Source organism: Herpailurus yagouaroundi, unplaced genomic scaffold (genome assembly GCF_014898765.1).
Source record: "Herpailurus yagouaroundi ecotype Mexico unplaced genomic scaffold, PumYag 246, whole genome shotgun sequence".
In the NCBI taxonomy this organism is placed as follows: domain Eukaryota; kingdom Metazoa; phylum Chordata; class Mammalia; order Carnivora; family Felidae; genus Herpailurus; species Herpailurus yagouaroundi.
Window position 1 is genome coordinate 61,912 of NW_024412463.1, and position 23,742 is coordinate 85,653.

Here is a 23,742-nt window from a genome sequence, read left to right on the forward strand (position 1 = left end):
TGACCTAGGGGACTGGACCTTCTGCTGAAGCCCCCAGAACTTCGGAAAGTCAAGAGAACTGAAGGCCGAGTGCAGGGGAGGAGGGTGAGAGCAGGGAGACCAGCGAGACCACCAGAATATTCTAGGCAAAAGATGATGGTTTGGATCCAGCTGGCAGCACTAGATGTAGAGAGAAGTATCCAAGTGGCCAATATCCAAAGCAGGAAGGAACGAGGCATGGGGAGAAAAGGAATGTTCCTCCTGAGCCCTCTCATTTCAGGGAGCAAAGATTTTCCCAGAATCCCCCCTGAGCAGGGCCCTTGCACCTCATTTCTCAGAAGTGGGTCAACATCTACCAATCACAGGATTGCCCCAAGGGGGGCAGGATCCCGTGACAGGCTCACAGCCTCAAGAAAACCACCTTCATAATTTGTGGGGCCCGGCGCAAAGTAAAAAATATAGAGCCCCTTGGTCAAAAAGTATTAAGAATTTCAAAACTGTAACAGCAGAGCCTTTAGCCAATCATGGGACCCTTCTGAGCACTGTGTGACTACAATGGGTCCCAGGCGTCCCCATGAAGGCAGCCCTGTCCTCGCGATTCACCCCCTTGGCTGAGCATGGGGCCCCCCAGACAGGCTGCAGGAGGGAGGGTGCAGGTGGTGGGGAGAGACCCTGGTGTGGGCACCATCAGAGAGGCGGCTGTCTCCACAGACGAGACAGAAATATAATTGTACGTCATGGTAATACTACACGTTTCACGAAACACAATAGGAACAATGCCACATATTCTAGAAATAAAATGTTACAATACCACTTTCACTCTGGAGAGCCCTCTCAGATTCTTTTCGAAAGTGCTCAAATGGGCAGGCCTGGTGGGGGCCTCGAGCTATAATTGCCGTTTTGCAGATGAGAAAACTCTCCTTCGCTCAAAACCCGCCAGTGGCTTCCTGATTCTAGACATGAAGTGCAAAGCCTTCCAGTCACCTATATGCCCTGGGCCCTGCCCACTCTGATGTCACACCCTCCCTAGCACTGTCTACCTCTGGGCCTTTGCACCTGCTGTTTCTGCTGCCCGGAATCAGTTATGCCAAGGTCTCTCCTCCTTGGGTCTCCACTCAAGGGTCTGCCCCAGAGAGGCTTTCCCTGACCATTTATTAAACTAGCTCGCACATCTGTCCCTGACCTCCTACCTGCTGGATTTATCTTATTGGCATTCACACCATATGACACGCAATGTGTTTATTGGCTTTTTGTCCCCGTCTCTTCCAGCAGAAAATAAACTCCACAAGCACTTTGCTGATGTGACTCTGGGCCTAGAACAGGGCCTGGCACCTAGTAGGGCCTTCATAAATATTTGATAAAGGATGCCGGTGAGGGAATGGGTTGCTGAGCAGACCCTGAGTCCCATGGGTTTCTGCAGACGCCTTGTGTGCCAGGATGTCAGGTGAGGACACGTTCTGGATAGGGTGGCTTTGCATCATCAGCTGCGTCCTCCTGCCAAGTCGGACCCAGCACCCAGTGACGCAGATCCAGCCCGATGGAAGAACATGCTCGTGGGGAAGCCCCACCCTGCAGGGGACCTGAGGCCTGGGTGAAACCGAGGGACTCCAGGAAAGCGGGTCCGGAGCAGACCTATCACACCCAAGGAAGGAACAGAGACATAATCGTGGACTTTCCAAACCCTGAAGATTAAATTAGCGCAAATACCTCATGAGGGGGGCGGCTGTCTCTTGATCCAAATGCTCCTCCCACGGCCATTCATTCACTGGTCCATCCAACCAGAGTCAGCGAGTCCTCATCGAGCACCTAGGGTGCTACACTTCTTCCTCCTGTGCTAGGAAGTGGGGATACAGTCGTGAGCAAGGCAGGCTCGGCCCCCACAGAACCTGCAGTCTGCTCGGAGTAGGCCAACAATATGTGAGCTAAGAGATGCAGACGTAAACTGGATAAAGGCTGGATCTTTGGCAGAAGGAAAGGGCACGCTCTGCTGCAGTCAATAAGGGATGGTATCTTCAGTCAATCCGGAGGGCCTCTTGGAGGCCGTGGCATTCCAACTGAGTAACGGGGAGGGGCCGCCCGCGGGAGTGGCAGACGGCAAGATACTTCCAGTCGGGAAACCCCGCAGCGGGTGCAAAGTTCCGGAGGCGGGGACGAGGACCGAGATTAGAGCCGGAGGAGCAGAAAGGAGGCCTTGGTGGTGGAAGGGCAGCAAGCCAGAGAGGCAGGGTCCGGGAGAGACTGGAAGGGCCGGGGCGCCCTCAGCGCTGGCCATTCTGCCCGCCCAGGAGGCCACAGAGGTGTTCACGCAAGTGGGGGGTTGGGGTCCGACGCGCTCGGTTCTGACTCCAAGTCTTTGTGACTTCAGACAGGTCACTGAGCGCTTTCAGACTGTTTTCTCGTCTGTCAAATGGGACTAATAACTCTGTCTTCTCCCAGGCACCATGAGAGTCGGTGAGGATTAGCGGTCCGAATCCTCAGCAGCAGGGATGTGCCGTCCCCCCTGCCCTGATTCTGTCCACTAAAGCCAACGGGTAGTGACTGGACATCTGCAGGAAGTGTTAAGAATCTACCGCGACAGGACTCCGATCGCTAAACTCCGCAGCTAACGAGCACCGACAGCACATACTGACCGAGCGCTGTACTAACACGCCCAGGACGGCACCGGGCACAGAGTAGGCGCTCGAGAAGCGGCTGCTGGTGGTGTTTGTGGTGGTCCCAACCCCACAGCGGGCACCCTCCTGCCAGACCTCTGGCGGGCTTCCTCTCCCTCGGCCCTGGCGACGGGCACGTCCTTCGGGACCCAGGAGGCCGCTCTGTCATGAAAAGGCCTTTCCCGCCACATCCCGGTGAACGGGAGTCGCTAACACATGAGGTGAACAAGAATCCGGGCCCTTGCAGCGCAAGAGACCGAGAGTGAACGATCCTCTCCGCCAGGTGGTGGTAAGTGCGCGGGAGGAAAATAAAACAGGGTGAGGGGAGACGGGGTGACAGGAAAGAATGCGGGATGATGTGACGTTTGAGCAGACGCGAGGAAAATGAGGGAGCGAAGCATGAGGCCATCTGGGGGAAGAGTGCTCCAGGCCATGGGGACATGTGCAAAGACCCTGAGGGAGCACCCAAGGCAAGAAGGCCGCAGAGCTCCCTTCTGCTTTCCCAGGACAGCCCGCGGGCCTTTCCTTAGTCAGGGGACCTCTTCAACCCTTCCCCTCCCCCAGCCCCATGTCTGCCAGGTTCTGGGATCAGAGTCAGATTCTCCCATGGTGCACCTGGCCAGCGAGTCCATGAAATCCAGTGGCCACTGTGTTTCCACTTGCTAAATGTAACGCTGCGACCATGGCCCTGGAACTGATCAGGGATCGGTATTTCCGAGCTGTGTGACCATGGGTGAGTCACTTAAAACTAACTAACCGAGCCCATGTCCTCCTCTGTCAAGAGGAGCTTAGCAGTACCTACCTTGAAGGGCGGGTAAGAGGGTTACACCCGATGATGCCTTTATAAAAGCCGACCGGCCGAGAGTCCAAAAGACACTAAGCGCTCAGTCCTGGACGCTGCCGTTAATCCACAGAAGTCTGGGAAGGCCAGGCCGGTCAGAGGACAAATCCTTTTTTGAAGAAATGAGTTGTACACCCTCACATCGTAGGTGGGGGAACTGAGGCACAGAGGAGGACGGCTTGGGCTCTGTTGCCCTACAGCCCTCTCCTGACCCTCCAGGAGATGTTGCTAAGTGCCCAGAGAAGTCCATTTGGGATAGACCTTCTGACTCACCTCCCCACAAAGCCCCCAAACCCCAGAGCCCTTCAACGGGAGCCTCCAGGGGCTCTGGGAGGCTCAGCCAGGACAATCTGGCCCACAGCGCCACCTGGTGGTCAGCGCTTCCAGGCCGGGGTGGGGCGCCCGTTTAGTAATTGGCGGGTTCCTGGTCACAGCCCTCATGAGCACCTCATTTTACAGTTTGCAAGGGTCTTTCACACCCTCATACATCCAGTTGCAAGGGACGAAAGAAGGGAGAGAAGGAAACGCACAAAAGAAAAATAAAAAGGAAAGAATATAGAGCCTAGCTCACAGACGCATGTCGTGGGACAAAGAAAAAACAGAAAATCTAGGTAAGAAAGAAAATGGAGGCGAAAGAGACAAAAATAATCAAGAAGGAGAAATAAAGAAACATGGAAAAAGAAAAAGATAAAATATCCACACCAAGTCAAGCCAAACCCAGGCCAGATGGCAGGGGACAGTGCCCATCAACCAGACAGTCCCAGCCCGGGCCTCAGGGCTGCGTCTCTCCCAAACGTGGGCACCCAGCAGCCAGCATTTGGGCTGGAAGCTGGTAGGCAGGAGCTGCCAGGACAAGGGCCCAGGTGAACCGGAACCTCCTGTCACTACGCAGTCTCTGGCGCCACCTGCTGGAAGGACGGAGCACCACATCCATCCCCTGGAAGTTAAATTTGGCAACCCTGGACCCTGTTGGCTCTCCTGGTCAACAACACCGCCAGGTGGGTAAACCCCTCCATTTCTCAGAGAAGGAAACTGAGGTTCCAAGAGAGGCGGTGACCTCTCAGGAGATGGCGCTCAGCAAGTACAGAACCCTTCCAGGTCCGGGGGGCAGGTGAGGGTATCCGACTTCAAAGGTCTCAGCCCAGATCCTCATGGCCCTCCACAATCCAGCCCAGCCCCAGAACAAAGCCAGGCGCAGAGCATGCGGTCATAGGCACGTGGTTCTCGGCTCAGATAGTCATGATCCTTCTTTTATTTTCGCCATGGTTCACCAATGCCCAGCACCGGGCTGGACACTGGGCACACAGCAGACAGGAGGGGATATGGCTCCTGTTCTCAAGGTGCTCCTACTGGCAGGAAAGGAGGATGGCAAACACATAAGCAGTTACATTTAGATAAAACCATCAAGTGGCCAACACACCCCATCCCACCTTTGGCTTCCTGAGTGGCTGGCCCCTGACACCATCCACATCAAGGAGCCATACCTGGGCTCCACTGCACAGTTGGAAGAAACAGAGGCTCAGAGAGATTCTGGAAGTCCAGCTGGGAGGTTCAAGAGATTCATCAGCTGCAGGGTTTTGCCCGCCCCTTGATGTGCCATCGACCAGCCCAGCAACCCCAGTCACCAGGTCCTCCTTCAGCCGACATCGCCGTGGCGACTCCAGAGCTGAGGATCCGGACAGTTAAGAGGCAGCAAGGCCTGCCCGGAGCCAAGGAGGTCAGGTAAAGGAATGTGCCGGGTCAGGTGGGGCTGCGAGGGACGAGAGAGCTGGCGTCTTGCCCGAAGGAGGTGGCCCTCCTCAGCCACAGCTGACACGTGGCATGGCAGAAATGTGGGCCAGTGGGACCAGAACTTCTCAGTTTTCAAAAGGAACAAAAAAAAAAACCTCAGAATTTGGAAGGAAATCTGCCACTTCTGGAGGGTCTTGTTCAAAATTATGAAAACATCATGCCTGGGAAAACAAAACCAAAACCCACACCTGTTTCCAAGTTTCAGCCCTCAGGCCCCAAGTCTGAGACCTCCTGCAAAACGCCCCCTTGCACCTATTCCTTCCCTTTTGTGCTGTGAAAAAAAAAGGCCTTCCTGAGACCAAAGCAGGTCCTGGGCTTTTACACTCCCCCTCCCCCCCAGTTTGCAGACAAAGCTGGATGGGCCTTGGTTAAGGCCACAGAGACCCTACCTCTCAGCTCAAACCAAAGCTGCCTCTGCCTATCACTACCTGACAATTCCCTTTTCTCATTCCTGGTACCCAGGGTGCAGAACAGGCAGAAATTGGCTGCTTCCCATACAAAGCGCCTGCCTGAAGGAAGCCATTAAATCCTCCTCGTTGACCCCAAATATAGACGGAGGCAACAGCTCTCCCCTCAAAGGGTTTTTCGCTGGATCTAAACACTGGCCTCAAATAATTCCAAATAATCAGTCCGTCGCTGTGCCTAAAATCCTATCGGGATTCATTCCCAACTATTACAGTATGGAGTCTTTTGAAACCTGTCATTGAAAGACACAGGGATCTCTCTCTGGGAAAGACCCAGTCTGGGCCTTGAGAGCATAAGCTCTGAAACGGGTTAGCCTGGAAGGAGTAGACGCTAAAAGAGAAGGCACGCTGGTCTGAAATGACAGAACTGGGTGTGGGCATCGTGGTTCAGGGGGTTCGCAAGGGCAGCTGGCTTCAGGGAGGGTACCCTAAGGGAGCCTTTCATAGATGTCAGTGTTTTCCAAAGTGTGGGAAAGGAGGAAAAGACAGTAAGGAGGGAAGAGGGAACCATAAGAAGGAGCAGAGGGGAAGGGAAGGAAGAAAGGAGGGAGGGAGGGAGGGAGAGGGAGGGAGGCATAGGACAAGCCTAGGGAAACAGGTCTGCAGATCAAATCCGGCCCAGGGGTTGAGATTTCTCTGGATGGGCAGACGGGAGCCAGGAAGCTTCATAAGGATGGGCATGGCTCGAGCAGGTGCCGTGAACCAGTCACAGCCCGAGACCCAGACAGGTCCACGTGTGCATGCGCAGAGTCTGTGCTGGCATCCATTCTGATTGGCCCGTTTGTGGCAGCCTGGATCCTGATTGGCCGAGAACCAGCCTCTGTGTTGCGTGGACCTTCGACCCCACCCCAGATCCCAGATCCCAGATCCCAGATCCGAGACTGCAATGAGCCTCACAGGCTGCAGCAGAGGGCAGCTCGGTAGCATCCCTCGGACCTATCCGGACCCCTGGGCACATGGAAGAGCGGGAACCCTGACATGACACCCAAGAGAAGGCAAGGAATGCCTAGGAAAATTGCCACATTTTCCACCATCACAGCGAAATGGAGCTCGGAATGGAAAATAAAGGTGAACGCAATATAAAAACCCCTATTGCCCCGGCACGGCTGAGGCACAGACCTACTGTGCACTCTTGGGTAGCCCTCGCCACTCTTCCCCTGCAAGAGAAAACATGTATTGTCCCCGTGTTAGAGGAGGAAACGGGTTCAGGGGGGTAACGTCACTGTCGCGTGGGGTGGGGGGGGGGAGGAGAGGGTCTCTGGCTCAAGGACTCCGACAGGATCGACGCTCTGCCTGTGACGCTGGCCACCCCGCCCTGCCCCTCACCACCAGAGTCAGCCCCAAAGGAACCCTCCACAGATCAAGATCTTTGTATTATAAACTGACTTTTAATAATAATAAAAAAATCTATCATGACTTCAATGAGAAGATCTGTACATTTTAAAGTAAACCAGTGCACAACGCCCTTGCCCTCAGGGGCCCCTCTCCATTTCCCACCAGGGGGCTAAAGCGGGTCTTCATTTGTGTCCCTGCCACCTGGGTCCAGCCACAAGCCCACGTCTTGCCATCTCGGCCACAGTGGCAAGTGATGGAGGGTGGTCCCTGGAGGCCCAGGGGGCCAAGATGCTGGTGGGGCTTCAAGACTCAGGGGCAGTGGGCAACCCAGACCTGATCTCACCCACCACACAAGGGTGGATTATAGATATCCCCTCCCTTCTACCTCGGCTGGGGTTTCTCCCTGCCGGCACACACAAGCTAGAGGGGACAAACTGCTGAGGAGGTCCCAGTGTGGGTCCCTGTGCCCAGGAGGCGGGCAGGGTGACTTCCTGTCTCTCTGGCTGGCTGAGAAATCCCAAGTGCCCTGCTCTGAGCTAACATCAAAAAATAGTAATAATAATAAGTTACAGAAGCCACCACCCAGCGTTTCCCAGGGGCCCTCCTACCTGCAGGACAGACACCTGTGTGGGACAGCATCTCAAGTGGGCGCTTCAACCCCCTCCCACCCCCAGCCCTGGTCCACCTGCCTCTCATACCCTCACAGCCAGGCTGAAAGGGAGCAGAGTAATTCAAGCTAATATTGACCGGCTGCTGGAGAACTGAGGCGGGGGGGCAGGGGGGAAGGGATCCTAGCCAACACCTGTGAGTGATACCTTAAGACCCTAATATTAAAAAAGATGAAATACTGACATTTGTTGGATTTTCAATAATTTAGTTTTCTCTTTTAGTAGAAGTGGGAAAAGTCATCAACACTACCTTATGTTGGTCCCGTTAGACAATATACCTTTCTTTGAGATTTAAAATGTCAAATATATAATTACACAACCCAGAAAAAAAAAAAAAATCTCAACGACACCAACAACATAAAAACCCCAAAACAAACCATAGAGAGTTCACGCCATATAAATAAAGTCGGAGCAAATCTCGCGCCCAGGACTGGTGGCTCGAGTTCCAATGGCGGTGATGTCAGAAGCTGGTGTGGCTCTGGAGTATCCTCTTGGTGACAGGTGGTGTGCCCCATCCCTCTGTCTTTCCTGGCAGAGGCCCGGCTTCTCCCAGTCCACCGAGCAGGTTAGTACAGGGTTAGGGGTGAACTGGCAGCTAAGGTGAGGAGGAGGAGGAGACACCGCGTGTCGCCTGGAATGTGGACTTAGAAGGAAACCAGGGGTTTCAAAAGTGCAGGTTGAACCATCCTGAGGGAGCTGGGTGTGCAGGCCTCCAGCTACGGCACCCGTGACATCCCCCCTCCGTGTCCCGGGGACTTGTGGGCAGGAGCCCAGGTCCTGGCTGCACCCGTCAGTGAGCTCCGTGGGTCCCCGGCACCCCCTCAGGCTTCTGGCACAAGCGTGGAGAACGTGCCGGCCCCGGGCCGACCGGCCGGCTCATCGGAGAGCGGGGGCTCCGCTTGTCCACACGGGAGGTGAAGACGCAGGCTGACGGATCCTGGAGCAGGAAGGAGCGTCGCAGCCGGCTCTGCAGAAGGCCGGCGCGGCCCCCTGTGGCCTCCCAAAGCCCAGCTCCGGGGGGGGACGCAGCCGAGCACCTGGCACCTGTCTGCACGTTCAGAGGTCTCCGTCCACCGGAGGCTGGCAGAGGCGGTAAAGCCTGGCGGAGACGGGTGAGGAGCCCCATGAGCAATGGCCCGGCCGCCCATTCTTTTTGAGCACATAATCCGCGCCCAAGGAACACAGCTCAACGGGTATAAAAAGATGGGAGGTGAAAACCCCCCACGCTGCTGGTGCTTCCCCCCCCACTCCCCCCCCCCCCGGCTGTCTGGCCCCCTCCGGACCAGCGACGAGTTTGCAGACACAGACGCGTCTGCACGTGCGTGTTTGGGGGTGAGGATACGTGTGTGCGCGTCCGTGCACATGGCGGGAGCTGTGCACTTTCCCACGCCGGTGGTGCAAACGTTTTAGCCACAGTGCTCCGCCCTTGGGAGTTTTTTCACAGATGGGGGGACCCTCTCCGGCACCACGCGGGCGGCCCCCGGGTTCCTTCGCACCTGCACCGGCAAGGGCCTGGGCTTCACCCTCAAGTAAGAGGGAGCCACTCGTGGGTCAGATCTGCTGTGGGGATGATGGGACCGGACCGGAGGCCGCTGTGGTGACACAGGCAGGACAGAGAGGCAAGGCAGCACAGTGGTCAGGAGCTTGGCCCCTAGGACTCCACTGCCAGGGCGCAGGGTCCCAGCTCCGCCATTTACTAGCTGTATGACCTCGGACAAGATACTTAACCTCTCTGTGCCTCAGTCCCCCCAGCTGCCGGCTGGAGAGAATGCTCACAAGGTTGTTGTTTGGTAAAGAAATAAGAACGCTGCCTGCAGTGGTATTTGTCGCCCCCCAAAGTGCGTCCCCATAAACGAGCGGTGGGGCCCCACGTGAACACCATGGGGGCTTCCCGGGGTGAGGCCAGGAGTTCCGGCCAAGCCCAGTCCTGGCCTCCCAGAGGGTTTGCGGGGAGCAGCCACTCACCGCGGTGCACCCTGGGGCATCTGATCCTTGACTCGGAGGTTTTTGGCCAGAATCTCCACCCTGGGTCCCTGGGAAGAAAGAAGGAGGCTTGGGACCTGCCTCTACACAGAGTTCAGGGAGGAAGTGTGTGGGTGCAGGTGGGGTGGGGTAAGGGGAGTAACGGGAGGCCCCAGAAGCTGAGATCCGGGGCCCCGCCAGATGGGGAGAAGGTCCAGTCTGGGGCCCTTCATGCCACCATGCCCTCAGCCCACGAGACCCCGGAGAGTCCCTGGAGGGTGGGGCCACCTCACCTGCTTCCGCATGATGTCCGTGGCCTGCATGATGCACTTGGGCAACAGCCCGTGGCTCCGTGCCAAGATGGCCGCCTGCTCCAGGGAGACACTCAGGGTGCTCCTGCAGGGGAGGGGCGGGAGGGGCCGTCACTGCCGGGCTCTCTTGCCCTGAGAACTGCCCTCAGGCGTCTTCTCCCTGAGAGGCCCCCCAACCACCCTGTCCCCTCCCCCATCCACCCCAACACCTGCCCGTCTTTGCTCCCGACAGCCAGCACTCCCGCACACAGTAGGCGTTTTACTGCTTTACTAAGGCGTCAGCACCAGGCGGCCGTTGCTCCCTTTCGCCTGTTTTGTTCTCTGACACTCCCAACGGCCAGCTCAGAAGAGGACCTTGGTCAATAAATACTTGTTGGAGGAAACAACTGAAGTGATTCCCTTAATCGCTTGGCCTCCCAACTTGTCGACAGGACGTATCCGTTCATCCCTCACGTCTGTTCTGAACAAGTCTAGAACGTGGGCGCTGCAGCCAGACCCCCTGAACTCAGAGCTCAGCCACATAATCACCCTGTGGCCTTCAGCAGGTAAGCTGCCTTCTCCAGACCGGCTTCCTCAACCGCGAGACAGGGGCAGACCAGTATCGAGGTACTATTGACCTTCGGACGGGGGACGTGGGAGGCTGTCCTGCCTCTGACCACTAGACACCAGCAGTGCCCTCCTCGCATCGGGACACGGTGCCAGGTGTCCCCTGGGGGGCAAAACCGCCCTCGACTGAGAACCCCTGGAAGAGGCCATATCACACCAGCTTGCTACAAAGAGGAAATGAGTTAATCCATTGACAACGGTGCTGCCCAGTACACAGCAAGCACTCGCGACGAGCATTTATTGAGCACCTGCTGTGTGCCAGGTGCTGCTCAGTGCCAGGCTAGGGCAGAGAAGCCAAACAAGTTCCTGCCCTCACGGAGCCGGCCGACACCGGGGGGGGGGGGGGGGTGACTGGGCGTAAACTGACACACAAGCCAAGCTCCCAGCGTGTGGGATGGTGGTGGGGCTGCTGAGGGGAGGAGGAGGGGAGGGGAAGGGGGGTGGGGGGGAGAGGGTGCAGTTTTAAACTGGGAGGTCAGGGAGTGTCTCAGAGAAGGTGACTCCCACCCCTGGGGACAAGGAGCAGGGACAACGGGCAGAAAGTGGGGAGTGTCCACGAGGCATGGAGGCCAGCTCCGCCCCAGCGAAGACCAGCGCGTTAATGGCGAATGGACGGTCAGGCAGAACCACCCTGCACAGGTGCTCGTTCACACCGAGCACAGAGAACCAGAGCAGGGCACCTAGGACCACACAGCCCTGCAGTCCCGCTGCCCAGACTGAGGCCGAGAGGGAGGGCCAAGGCTATGGCTGGGCTCAACAGGCAGGGCCGAAGCCCGTCCAGCACCCCGCCCCACCAACTCCAGGGTCACAGCAGCTCACCTCTGCATGCCCGTGCCACACATGGCGATCTGGCAAGCGCCCAGGCGGTAGCAGAGCTCCGAGGAGACGGGGACGAGGCCGGCGCCCAGGCTCCCACTGGCACCAGGTTTAGGGTGGACGAAGGACTTCATGAGGCGGCAGAGCTCATCCAGGGCATTGATGGGGCGTATCAGCTGTGAGGCGCACACACACACACACACACACACACACACAGACCCCAGGGCATTGAGAGGAGGCCCCCACCAGCCTTGCTCCCCATCATCTCTCTCTCGCCCGGCTCTGTTATTGTAGCTGTCCTCCCGGCTCACCTCTCCGGGGGTTACAGCCTGGTTAACCTTCCATGACTCCTGCTCAAGGACCATCTGTGGCTCCCCACTGCCCCGCAAGCTGGTATTCAGTGTTTACACTACATTTCCAGCCTAGCCTTCCTACCTAATTCTTTCCACCAGCCCCAGTGTGCCCCTAACTAAGCCGGAAAGAAGTGTCCTCTCCTGTCCTCTCCCAACAGAGCCTTCCTGAGAAGAACCTTCCCTCCATCACCTGCACAGGCACAAAATGGTGGTTTGCCCATTCTCTCTGTGTCACCTTAATATTCTGCCAGCCAGACCACGAACTCCCAGAGGGCCGTGCCCACCAACTTCTCCGGGAGCCCCCAGCCTCCAGTCCCGAGGCCAGTACCCCAAAAGTGCCGTCAAATTCGAGGTCTGCCTGCGCCTGGGACGTGGGCAAAAGGCCCGGAGCACACGCCCTCGGACGGGCAACTGTGACACGTGGGAATGTGGGCCGCACACAGACAGATCTCTCCATTTCTCAAGAAAAGCTAGAAGCCTCCATTTCACTGGAAAGCTTTTGATTTTGAAGTGCTGGCAATAGGGGCGCCCGGGTGGCTCAATCGGTTAAGCGTCCGGCTTCGGCTCAGGTCACGATCTCGCGGTCCGTGAGTTCGAGCCCCGCGTCGGGCTCTGTGCTGACAGCTCGGAGCCTGGAGCCTGCCTCGGATTCTGTGTCTCCCTGTCTCTCTGCCCCTCCCCTGCTCATGCTCTCTCTCTCTCTCTCTGTCTCAAAAATAAATAAACATTAAAAAAAATTTTTAAATGCTGGCAACAAATTTCAATCAAACAAAAAGACGACCACACGGCCACATCTGGTGGGGGCAGCTGCTGCAGAGACATGCTTGGGTAAACAAGGAAGAGAAGACAGGCACAGGTGCACCCATGCCAGCAGGGGGAGAAACATCTAAGGAATTCCGAGGTGGGTGGGGAGGAAGCTGGAACTCCTAGAACGGGGAAGGAGTTCTCCCGGGAGGGATATCCCTGGAGGGGGGACTACAGAGGCCTCAGGGGCTTCTCTGCCAGGATTCATGCTGGGCTGGGACCCTGGGCCCCATCTGCTGCACCTTGACCCTGACAGCAGCCCGCAGCCCGGCCCAAGCTCCGCAGCAGGGTGAGGGAAGGCGGGGCACACCTGGTCTATCTTCACCGCCGTCGTACTGGCATCCGTGGGCAGGTTAGACCGTTCCAGGTAAAATGCCCTGAGAGAGAAAGATGGGGGTGGCGGTGAGGGCGGGGCCCCTACCCTACTGCGGCTGCCGCCCCTCTGTTCCCCCAAAGACTCACACTGGGAGCGCCTTACACGGCTCTCCCCGTCCGGCCACCTGCTCTTCCAGCAGCAGGGGGTGGGGACAACAGGGGCCTCCTGCGTACTCCCGCCCCCCCGACAGGCACTCCTCAAATGCCACCTCTCCCTGCCTGCTGTCACAATCAGCACCCTGCCTCCCTACCGTCTATCCCCTTGTCCTACTGAGTCTCTCCTCTGAGCACTTCTCATCACTTAGCACATTACCGTGCTCTTCGTTTACTGGTTTATTGCCCCTCTCCCCCTCTAGAAACAGGGCTCAGCCAAGTTTTTTCTGTGAAGGGTCAGAACAGTGTTTCAGGCTGTGTGGACCAGACTGTCTCCATCAAGATGCTGCTCAGATCTGCTGCTGTAGCACAGAAGCAGCCACGGACAGTACAGACGCAAAGGAACGTGGCTGTGTGCTAATAAAACTTTATTGACAACGCAGGGCAACTGCTGCTCTAGAATCTGTGCTCCGTGAAGAACAGGCTTTGTTTGGCCACTGCGGTCTCCGGAGCAAGCATCCAGAACAGAGCCTGGCCCACAAAAGCTCTCGATTAACGCGTGCTGAATAAAGGAAGGGATGGATATGGGAATGCTGTTGGAGGCAATGTTTCAAATATTCAACAAATGGGGCGCCTGGGTGGCTCAGTCGTTTGCGTGTCCAACTTCGGCTCAGGTCGTGATCTCACAGTTAAGTGGGTTTGAGCCCCGAGTCAGTCTCTGTGCTGACAGCTCGGAGCCTAGAGACTGCTTCAGATTCTGTGTCTCCCTCTCTCTCTGTCCCTCCTGTGTTTGCACGTGCACTCTTTCTCTCTCTCTCTCTCAAAAATAAACATTACAAAATATATATATATTCAACAAATGGCACAAGACGGACTGATGGCTTTGACCAATCCAAAGAGACACCAGTTGTAATAATACAGCTGGATGTTTTCCCTGAACAAGCAAACGAAAGCGTCACTCTCCCATCTCCAGATGGTGAAGCGGGGCCCCGAGACAGTAAATCCCGATCTCCTGATTTTCAATCTACCTTCTCCACAGGGGAAGAAGGTGAGGCAGAATTAGGAAGGAGCCGGGCTGGCGGGGTGGTGGTGAGAGCTGCCTCCCTGGGCCGGAAGCTTCCTTCTGGCAGATGTGGCCCCTGCTCTCCGCTTCTCTCTGGGGGTTTCTTTTGAGCAGGGCCAAGGCCCTGGGGCTCACCTACTTCCTCCCAGGCTCAAGAAGGCCAGGACCCCTGTTCCAACTCCCACCCCACAGAGAACGGAATACACAGCTCCTCTCAATTGGAAGAATCTGCTTTGAAGGGAAACAGACCCAGTTCAAAGCTCAGCTCGGCCACTGTCTACCAGTGCGACCTTGAGCAAGCTGGGTATGCTCTCGGGGCCTCAGTCTCCCCATCTGTGAAGTGGCCAGAATGGCCTCCTGTGACTTCTGGGAGAATCTGCACAGCCCGTGTACACAGAGGGCCTAGCAGACAGCAGGTGCTTAAGAAAGGGTGTTTTGTACGCTCCCACACTGGGGACCTGCCCGGCCTTACGTGCTAATGCCTGCCCTGCCACGGCAGCACCCAGACTCCTGTCCCCAGCACGCAGCCCAGGCAGATACCTACCTGAGCTTGCGGTAATACTGCTGCACCTTCTCCAGGGACTGGGCGTTGATCTCCTGCTGCAAATCTTCCACAGCCTGGCTGCCTGGAGGGGGTGGCCCCTCCACATTCTCCAGAGCTATGAAGGAAAAAGCAAAAGAGCAGGTGGCCGGGTCCCGGTGCGCTCAGAGGCCTCGGCTCCCCCCGCCGGGCCCCACCCGGCACCCCACAACTCACCCTTCGTGAACAGCACGGTGTGCAGCCTCAGGCTGCCTCCGCCCTCCAAGCGGGAGGGCAGCTTGGAGAAATGGTAGCTGTCGAGGAAGAAGACGACCTTCAGCGCCTGCCGGCTGCCCTCGATGTGGTGGAAGACGTTGGTGTCTGTGGGAGGGCACAGTGGGACAGGGCAGCTCACTCCCTGGGCCTGGGGGGAGCCCCGCTCTACCTTCGCCGGGCAGAGTGGCGTCCCCGCACGTCCCCGCTCTCACCACCTCCGCGGAGTAGCCTCGGAATCTCTTGGCTCCCACCTTCGGGGAGGCATCCTGGGACCTCCCTGCCTGCCCGCCCTAGAGCACTGGTCGGCCCTCCCTGCCCTCCCTCCAGCGCTGGCCTCGGACAGCCCCGCCCTCCCGCACCCAGGAGAGGAGCCTCTGACTTCTTTCCGCCTCCTTCCGCAGGTCCTGGTTTCCACCGCTTCGTTCTTAGACCTGGCGCGGGTTCTGCCCCCCTGGGGAGCGGCCAGGGTCCCCGGAGCTTCACCGCACTCCTTGTACCCCTGACCTGGGAGCCCAGGGCCTCTACCTGGCAAGACCTACCCTCGAACAGGACCTGCATCTTATCTGCACCCATAAGGAAGAGTTTATGGCAGGAGTGGCAAAATTACGGCATTCACACCCCATCCTGCAAAATCACTAACCGGTCAACAGTTGCCCCTGAGCCCAACTCTGCCTGTGGACAGGCAGCCACTGCCAGTCAATTCCAGTTGGTACCTCAGAAGACACTTGCTGTCCATCTAGACTCCGGTCTGTGCATTTTGAACAGGATGACATCAGCCCCAAGGAGGTGGAAATTGATTCATGGATGGATGGATGGATGGATGGATGGATGGATGGATGGACAAATAGATGGATGGGTGGGTGGGTAGATGGGAAGATGGATAGGTAGATGGCATGGATGGATGTGTGGATGGATGGATGTGTGGATGGATAGATGGGTGGATGGATGGGCTGGATGGCTGGTTGGGTGGGTGAGTGGACAGAGAGATGGGAGGATGGGATGGATGGATGGATGGATGGATGGATGGATGGATGGATGGATGGGTGGATGGGTGGATGGATGGATGGGTGGATGGGTGGATGAGTGGATATGGATGGATGGATACGGGTGAATGGATGGATTGGGTGGATGGATGCATGGATGGGTGGTGGATGGGATGGATGGATGGATGGATGGATGGATGGATGGATGGATGGGTGTGTGGACAAATGGATGGATGGGTGGGTGGGTAGATGGACAGATGGATAGGTAGACGGCATGGATGGATGGATGTGTGGATGGATAGATGGATGATGGATTGGATGAATGGGTGGGTGAGTGGACAGACAGATGGAAGGTTGGGATGGGATGGGATGGGATGGGATGGGATGGGATGGGATGGGATGGGATGGATGGATGGATGGGTGGGTGGTGGATGGGACGGATAGATAGGACTGATGGATGGGTGGATGGGATGGATGGATGAGTGGATGGACAGATGGATAAACTGAATTGATGGATGGGTAAACAGATAAATGGGTGGATGGATGGATGGATGGATGGATGGATGGATGGATGTGTGGGCTGTCTGGATGGGTGGGTGGGTGGACAGGTAAATGGGTGAATGGGATGGATGGATGGATGGGTGGATGGACAGATGGATAAATTGAATTGATGGGTGGGTAAACAGATAAATGGGTGAATGGACTGGATGGATGGATTGGATGGATGGATGGATGGATGAATGTGCAGGTGAAAGAGTAGGTGGGAAGGAGGGAGGGAGAAAGTCAGGGAAAAAATTATGGTATAAACCCTTAGGAAATCTTAAGAAGTCTTCCCTCCAAAGAAGTATCTCTAGGGCAGAATTTTAATAAGAATTGGGTATTGGCTGTTATTCCAAGAACTGTTGGAGATGACTGGGTTTATACAAAACGAAACCCCTCTTTCCATACATGCCCCAAGGTTCGGCTTTGGGACTCATGTTGGGAGCAAGAGGTTTGAAAGTCCAGATCCGGTTTAACCTTGGGCAGCTGCCCTGGTGGCAGGGTGGCCCCAGAGCAGTCACCTCCATCCCAGAACCCTAACTCTCACAGTAGGGATGTTATGAATCACTCACTGGCCACGTAGTTCTCATCCATCTGTTTAAAGGAAAAGGTGACATTGTCCAGCTCTGACAGGGTCACCCAGATGTCCTCCAGCATGGTCCGTTCCTCCTTCTGTAGAAGGGAGACAGGGTGGAGGGGTCTCAGATGCCACCCCTGTCCTGAGATTTCACTTTGAGATTCTGTGATTCAACTCTAGCCAACACACCAGGCTGCGTGCCTACCAGGCACAGGGTCCTGCGCTGGGCTGTCCAGGGCTGGACGTGAAATTGCGTTTGCTCTAGGCTTATCCTGTACCTCCCGTGGTCAGAACCCATCTATGTTCTAATGTGCACCGATCCATTTTAGCCATTTCAAGCCTAACACGCCCAACAAAAGTCCCCATTTTCCTGCCCACCTTCCTCCAACAGGCCCACTTTGGCAAAGCACACTAGCATTGGCCCAGAGGACCAAGCCCCCAACCTTTAAGGATTTCTCAACATCTCTCTCCCCTCACCCTATACAGATCACCAAGCCCCCACCAGCTCAACCACCAGAACACTCTGCTGGCCCACCTACCCCCCCCCACCCCCCACCCCCCTCAATGCCCCCAGTACAAGGACAACACCAACCTCTTTGCAGGTCTCCTTCTGCCACCCTCGCCCCCCAGCACAGGGCAGACATGGATAACCTGGAGAGGCGGGGAGAGCCTCTGAACCCTCTCTCTACTCCCCGAATAGTCCCAAGCCCTACAGATGTGGCCAGCCTGATCTCCCAAACCATACCCAGCCTGCTCAGAGCCTTGGCACATGCTGTTCCCTCTGCCCAGAACACTTCCTCAGACCACCCAGTCCACCGGCTGTCTCGGTACCCAGGTCTCGGCTCAAACATCCCCTCGCTAGAGAAGCTGGCTCTGACCCCTGAACCCAAAGAAACCCAGTCGCTTCGACAACTTCTATAGAACTCTCCTTCTTTCCATCTCCCTTCAGTTAGCTTCAGACCCGCAGCACCCAGCCCAGAGCCTGGCACATCATGGTGACTGATGAATTAATGCACCGGGCCCCATGTCCTCATCTGAGAAGAGGAAAGTGAAGGCTGGCTGTCCCAGCTGCCTTTCGGTCCCGCCAGGGGTGCTTTTGGGAACCAAATGTGAGTAGATCTCAGGCCGGGCAGACATTTGCATGCAACACTGGCCAGCAGAGGGTGCACCTCGGCCACACTTTAATGCCCAGGAGGCTCAGAGCTGCAGAGGTGGGGGGAGCTCAGCCGAGGGCACACAGCGGCATGGAGGAGCAAACAGCACAGAGCAAGTGCCACTGCGGGCCGCATTGCTGGGGGGTGTCAGCTCCGGACACCGGCACCCCCAAAGGCTGAGAACTTGGCTCTGCCTCCTTGGGACTGATTCCGAGCCCTGACAGTGAACAGACAGGGGAGTCAGGGATAAAAGAGAAGATGCAAAGAAAGCAGGGTGCCCTAGGGGTTAACCGGGCTCAGAGTCAGACTCCCAGAGTTCAAACCTGACTCCCTGGACCTCGGCGTTCTCATCCTTGAGATGCGGATGGTAAAGGACCCACCTCAGGGCTACCGCAAGGATTAAAGGAGATGCTGTCTGCACCAGGGAATCTCACCTGACTGTTCCAAAAGCAGGCTCTCCGACCTCCCCGTTTCCATTCTTGCCCTTCCATAGTCTCATCCCCACCCAGCAGCATGGGCGATTCATTAAGTGTAGAAGTCAGACCCGGGTCCGTCCTCTGCTCAAAACCCTCCCGGGGCTCACAGCCACCCAGGAACAGCCAAAGCCCCTACCACAGCCTGGAAGACCCTGCACAGTGTGTCGCAGTTAATTCTCAGGCCCCCCCCCCCCCGCCCCGGTTCCCTCTGCTCCAGCCATACTGGGCACCCTGTTCCTCAGACACTGCACGCAAGCTCTTGCCTCAGGGCCTTTGCACCTCCTGTTCTTCGCTGCCTGGAAGCTTCCTGCCCATATCCTCATGGCTCACTCCCCTGCCTCCTTCGATTCTTAGTCAGATGTCACTTTCTCAGTGAGGGCTTCACTGGCCACCTTCCTGCCCCCTTCCATGTTTTTCTCCTTAGCCTTTATCATCACACGCAGAGGTGGCGCTGCTGACATTTGGGGCCAGCTTATCTGTTGGGGAGGGGCATCCAAAGCACTGTAGAAGGTTTAGCAGCATCCCCAAGCCCGGACGCCAGAAGTATCCACGTCTTCCCTCCGTTCTGACAACCTAAAATACCTCCAGACATCACCAAGTGTCTCCCAGGAGGTACACTTGCCCTGGCTAATTGAGGACCACTGGTCCGTATCGTTCATCTCACTTAGTTACGTCTGCCCCTCCCCCACCGGGATTTAAGATTCTCGACTACAAGGGCACGGTTTTGTTCGCTGTTGGATGCCCAGCGCCTGTAACGGTGGCACACAGTAGGGGCCCAATAAGTGCCGAACGCACGGCGAGGTGCGCGAGAGCCCGGGGCAGCAAGCGAGAGCTCTCCTGTACCAAGTTCCGGAAGGCGCCGCCTCGCCCCCTCACTCACCGCGGCAGCCGGCGACAGCAGGGACTGGCAGTGCAGCAGGACTCCGGTGGCCGCCACCTGCTCCAGCCACTTGCGGCTGGCGTCCCGGCTGCTCTCCTCATACTCGCCGTTGTTGTTGTAGCGGTAGCTGAGGGCCGCCAGCAGCTGCTCAGAGAAGGTGCACACGGCGGCCACCAGGGCCTGGCAGAAGACGGCGTCCCTGCGCAGCTGCAAATCCGTGTCTGGGGAGAGGGCAGGGCGGGGGCCCCCGCTGGGCTGGGCGCTCCCGGGCCATCAGCAGGCTCCCGTCCCAAGGCCCGGGGGCCCAGAACCCGCCCCCCCCCCCCCCGCCAGCGCCCCCCTCGGGGCCCCAGCCTGCCAGAAGTTGATTGATCCCGGCAAACAAACGCCAACGTCACAGAAGCCAATTCTCTAAAGAGCAGGCCAATTGGCCAAAAAACTCAATTAGCTCAATGATCCATCCACCTGTCTCTTAAAAAAAAAAAAAAAAAAACCCGAACTTTTTTTTAAGGCTTTCCCAAAACCCTTACCCCGCGTGTCGGGGATTTCTCTGCCCTGAGAACGACAGTGACACCAAGCATTGCCACCAAGAGCCATGCTTCAGGAAAGGCAGTTGAGCATTTTCTGTTTCTGAGCAGAACGCCTTCTTCCTTCCCGCCGCCCCCCCCGCCCTGCCCCTGCTCTGGACATGGTTGGCAGAACTGGCCAGTTTCCATCAACCAGTTGTGCGGGATCCCAACCTTCTGGAAAAGACCCTTTTTGATCACTGGCTTCTGCCAACTGGGTTTCAGTGACCAATTTTTACCTAGACCCCATTGTAGCTGCCCTTTGGCTGAGACTTTCTGGAAAGAAGGGAGGTACAGAGAACACCTCCAACCAGCCCCCCCCCCCCCCCCACCAGCCCCCTCCTCCTCCCCACTGTCTGCCGGGTAGGGACTCCCAGGCTGGGGCTGAGGGTGCTACGGACAAGGAGCCTCTCTGCTCATCACCCTCCGTCCCGTGTCCTCATCCAGATCCAACCAGGCCCGGGATATGGCCAGAGACAGGGCTCCCGGCTCCAGGGCCCTGAGGCTTGTCGCCTGGGCACAAGAAAACGACGTGAGGTCTCCGTGGTTCTGAGAGGCGCTATGGGCCACGAAGTTACTTTTCCCCCATGCAGGCCCTGACGACCATGGGAAAGCCAACACGGGCCGGCAGAAGAGGCTTCCCTGCACCGAGGTCAGGATCACCCCTGCCGGGATGGCCTCTCCCGGACACGCAGACGTCGCCCCTCCAAAGCCCTCACCTGTGCATTTCAGCAAGGCCAGGAGCAGCTGGTTTTTCCCATCTGGAAGGAGAGGGCAGAGCAAGGATGGGCTGAGAGGAGTCGGCAGAAGCGCCCTCCCCACAGCCCCGGTGCTCGGACCCTCTGTGGTAAAGCCCTGGGTGCTAAAGAAGCTTGTTTCAAATGGATTCCAGAAATCCCAGACACCCAGGGGATGGAACCCCAACTGGCAGCTGCACCTGTTTACACGTGCCCACCAGAAAGAGGCCGAAACCAGCCCCTCCAACTTGTGGGCCCAGCCCAGGAGCCTGGGACACGCACGTGGGCACACAAGTCACATGTGTGCCTACACACAGGTGCCTCCTTGGCCACTTAGGCACATTTAGAGGCCTGCACGTGCCCGGACAAAGCTCAGGCCTTCCAGAGACAGAACTAACATCATCCTCTCTTTCCTTCACAAAGAGGCTCTCAGGCCCAGAGGGGGCTTACAAGAAAAACCAGAAAAGGCCTTCAGAGTTGGCCTCTTAAGATACCTTCTGTCCTGGGGCACCCGGGTGGCTCAGTCAGTGAAGTGTCCGACTCGGTTTCAGCTCAGGCCATGATCTCACAGTTTTGTGAGTTCAAGTCCCACGTCTGCACTAGCAGCTCAGAGCCTGCTTGGGATTCTCTCTCTCTCCCTCTCGCTCTGCCCCTCCCCCACTCATGAGGTCTCTGTCTCTCTCAAAATAAATAAATAAAAACGTTAAAAAAAAAAAAAAAGAAGAAGAAGAAGAAAGATACTTTCTGTCCTGGAGAGGCCCAGGGCAGCCACAGACATTCATCCACTGGGGACTCACCGTGCACCACGTGCTGAACGAAGCACCTTATCTGTAGTGACACTTAATTCTCAAGACAACACATGAGGGAGGAGGCACCATGAGCCCATTTTACATATGAAGGCACTGAGGCACAGAGAAGTCTAAGAATGTGCCCAGATCACAGAGCCCCGAGTGGAGAGCTGGGATTCGGCCATCCCACTCCAGTGTCCACGCTGTTAACCGATTACAGTTTGGAAAACAGGCCAGCTCGGGGCCAACGCCAACTTCCAAGAGGCTGCTGTTCCTGGGGGCGGTGGCCCTGAGGCCTAGCACCTCCTGCTGTCCTGGGGTCCCTCCAATCCAGGAGGCCCAGGCTGAAAGGCTGCCGAGGGCCAGAGAGGTGAGGTCAGACGCGTGAAGCAGACACCAGGCCGCAGGGAGTGTGGTGAATGACCCCCTCCGCCCCTCATCTCTAGCCGCGCGTGACTGTGGGACTGCAGGCCTTGTCTGCCAGATCTTCTGATGGTGCAAGAGGGGCCAGAATTCTAGACTTTTATGTGAGATCTCAGATTATGAATGCTGGCAGTGAATTCACATTTCTTAATGCTATAGCATCTTAACCTACCTGTGGGCCCCTAGCTTGTGACCTTAATAACAAATAAAAGGAAGCCACGCTTTTGGAGGCCGAGAAGAAAACCAGTTCAGCCTTCTCGGCCTCCTAACTGTGCAAGGGAGCCTGGGGCACCCAGGACCCGCAGCTCCCGGGTCAAGTGCGCAGAAGGCCCAGGGCCAGGACACTCAGCCGAGAAAGGGGCACCCACTCTTCTCGTTCCCCTGGGCATGGACAGACATGGGACACGGAGACTGACTCACTCCTGACCTTTCTGCGTTCACCACGTTCAGAACTGAAGGCCACAAAACAACTTTCCCCGCCCAACCAACCTTCCACATATCTCTGAATGTTGTCCACCAGGGTCTTGATGGAGTTGGGGAGGTTCCAGGGGTCCTCCTGGATGCTGATCTGGATCAAGCTCCGGCCGCGAATGGTACACTCTTCTTTCTGTTTGAACTCTGGGGCACGAAAGGGACAGAGGTAGCATTGAAGAATGATGGCACAAAGGCCTACGTCCCATCACCAGTTCCAAAGCTCAGAATCCTAAGTCAAGGATGCTGGCAGGACCCTTGGGAACTAACTGGTCCACGGAAGGCAGATACATGGTGAGTGTGCTACGATTCATAGTGCTGCACTCATGGCAGACATCACTCTTCCTGCTCATCTGAGCCTGCAGCTCCTCACAGCTGTCACCGATCCAGTGCAGACATTACAAATCAATCGCTGCATCCTTTTCTCCCAAGCCTGGACATAGACACAGAACAATTCCCAGGTGCAGCCTCCTTGCAGCCACAGCCAGTCGAGCTGGCACACGAGTTACAACCCGGTCTACCCTTTTCCATATAGAGAGAGGGAAGCCCTCACAGACCGACTTGCCTGGAGCCCCACAGCTGGGTAACGACAGGGATGGGATTTGAACCCGGCCCCAGCAGGGCTATTCGAAGGCCAGGCCTCTGTCCGTTGGCCTCTTCCCTGCTATGAAGTCTCAGATTTCTTGAGATCTTAGTGGTTTCTCTCAATGTGACATGAGGCAGAAGGAGGGGCAGGGGAGCTAGGGCACCGCCTCACCGCTTCCTACTCTTACTTAGCAGCAACCGTCTGCTTCTTTTCCTATGGCCTGCACTCAACCAGGAGCTCCCTCAGGTCAGGGGCACTGTCACATTCATCTCAGGGTCTCGAGCACCCAACGCAAGGCCTGGCCCAAGCTGGTTCTTGGGAATTAGCTAGTGGACGCATGGATAGATGGACGGATGGTGAATAGGGGAGCGGACATGGAGATGAGTGGCTGGCTGGCTAGACAAACGGCTGGACGGTGGGTGGGTGCGTATATGGACGAGTGGGTTAGTAAGTACAGAGATGGATGGGTAGGTGAGTAAACAGGAGGAGAGGCTGATGTGAGCATATAAATGTCGAGTCCTTTTCTCTGAATCGTGTCGAGAATAAACTGCCAATTTGGTGCTGCTAAATCCTCACCACTCCTTCAACTCATCGACCCCTCTCACGGAAGAACAAAGAGTTGTGGGCAGGCCTCAGTGACTAATGACAGTTTA

The 23,742-nt window shown here is 56.7% G+C and overlaps 1 protein-coding gene across 2 annotated transcripts in view; it reads right to left on the minus strand.

Annotated features, from left to right (window-relative positions):
• Positions 1-7,918: 7,918 nt before the first annotated feature.
• Positions 7,919-23,742, minus strand: part of PREX1 (phosphatidylinositol-3,4,5-trisphosphate dependent Rac exchange factor 1) — a 186,391-nt gene continuing 170,567 nt past the window's right edge. For both annotated transcript variants that reach the window (XM_040459806.1, XM_040459807.1), the window contains exons 30-40: positions 22,522-22,650; positions 20,804-20,845; positions 19,519-19,739; positions 17,004-17,103; positions 14,870-15,013; positions 14,657-14,771; positions 12,892-12,958; positions 11,428-11,600; positions 9,985-10,087; positions 9,695-9,762; positions 7,919-8,828 (exon numbers count right to left, since the gene is read on the minus strand). In XM_040459806.1, the coding sequence (XP_040315740.1) occupies positions 8,786-8,828; positions 9,695-9,762; positions 9,985-10,087; positions 11,428-11,600; positions 12,892-12,958; positions 14,657-14,771; positions 14,870-15,013; positions 17,004-17,103; positions 19,519-19,739; positions 20,804-20,845; positions 22,522-22,650 (1,205 nt within the window). In that variant the 3' untranslated portion in view covers positions 7,919-8,785. The remainder of the gene's footprint in view (positions 8,829-9,694; positions 9,763-9,984; positions 10,088-11,427; positions 11,601-12,891; positions 12,959-14,656; positions 14,772-14,869; positions 15,014-17,003; positions 17,104-19,518; positions 19,740-20,803; positions 20,846-22,521; positions 22,651-23,742) is intronic.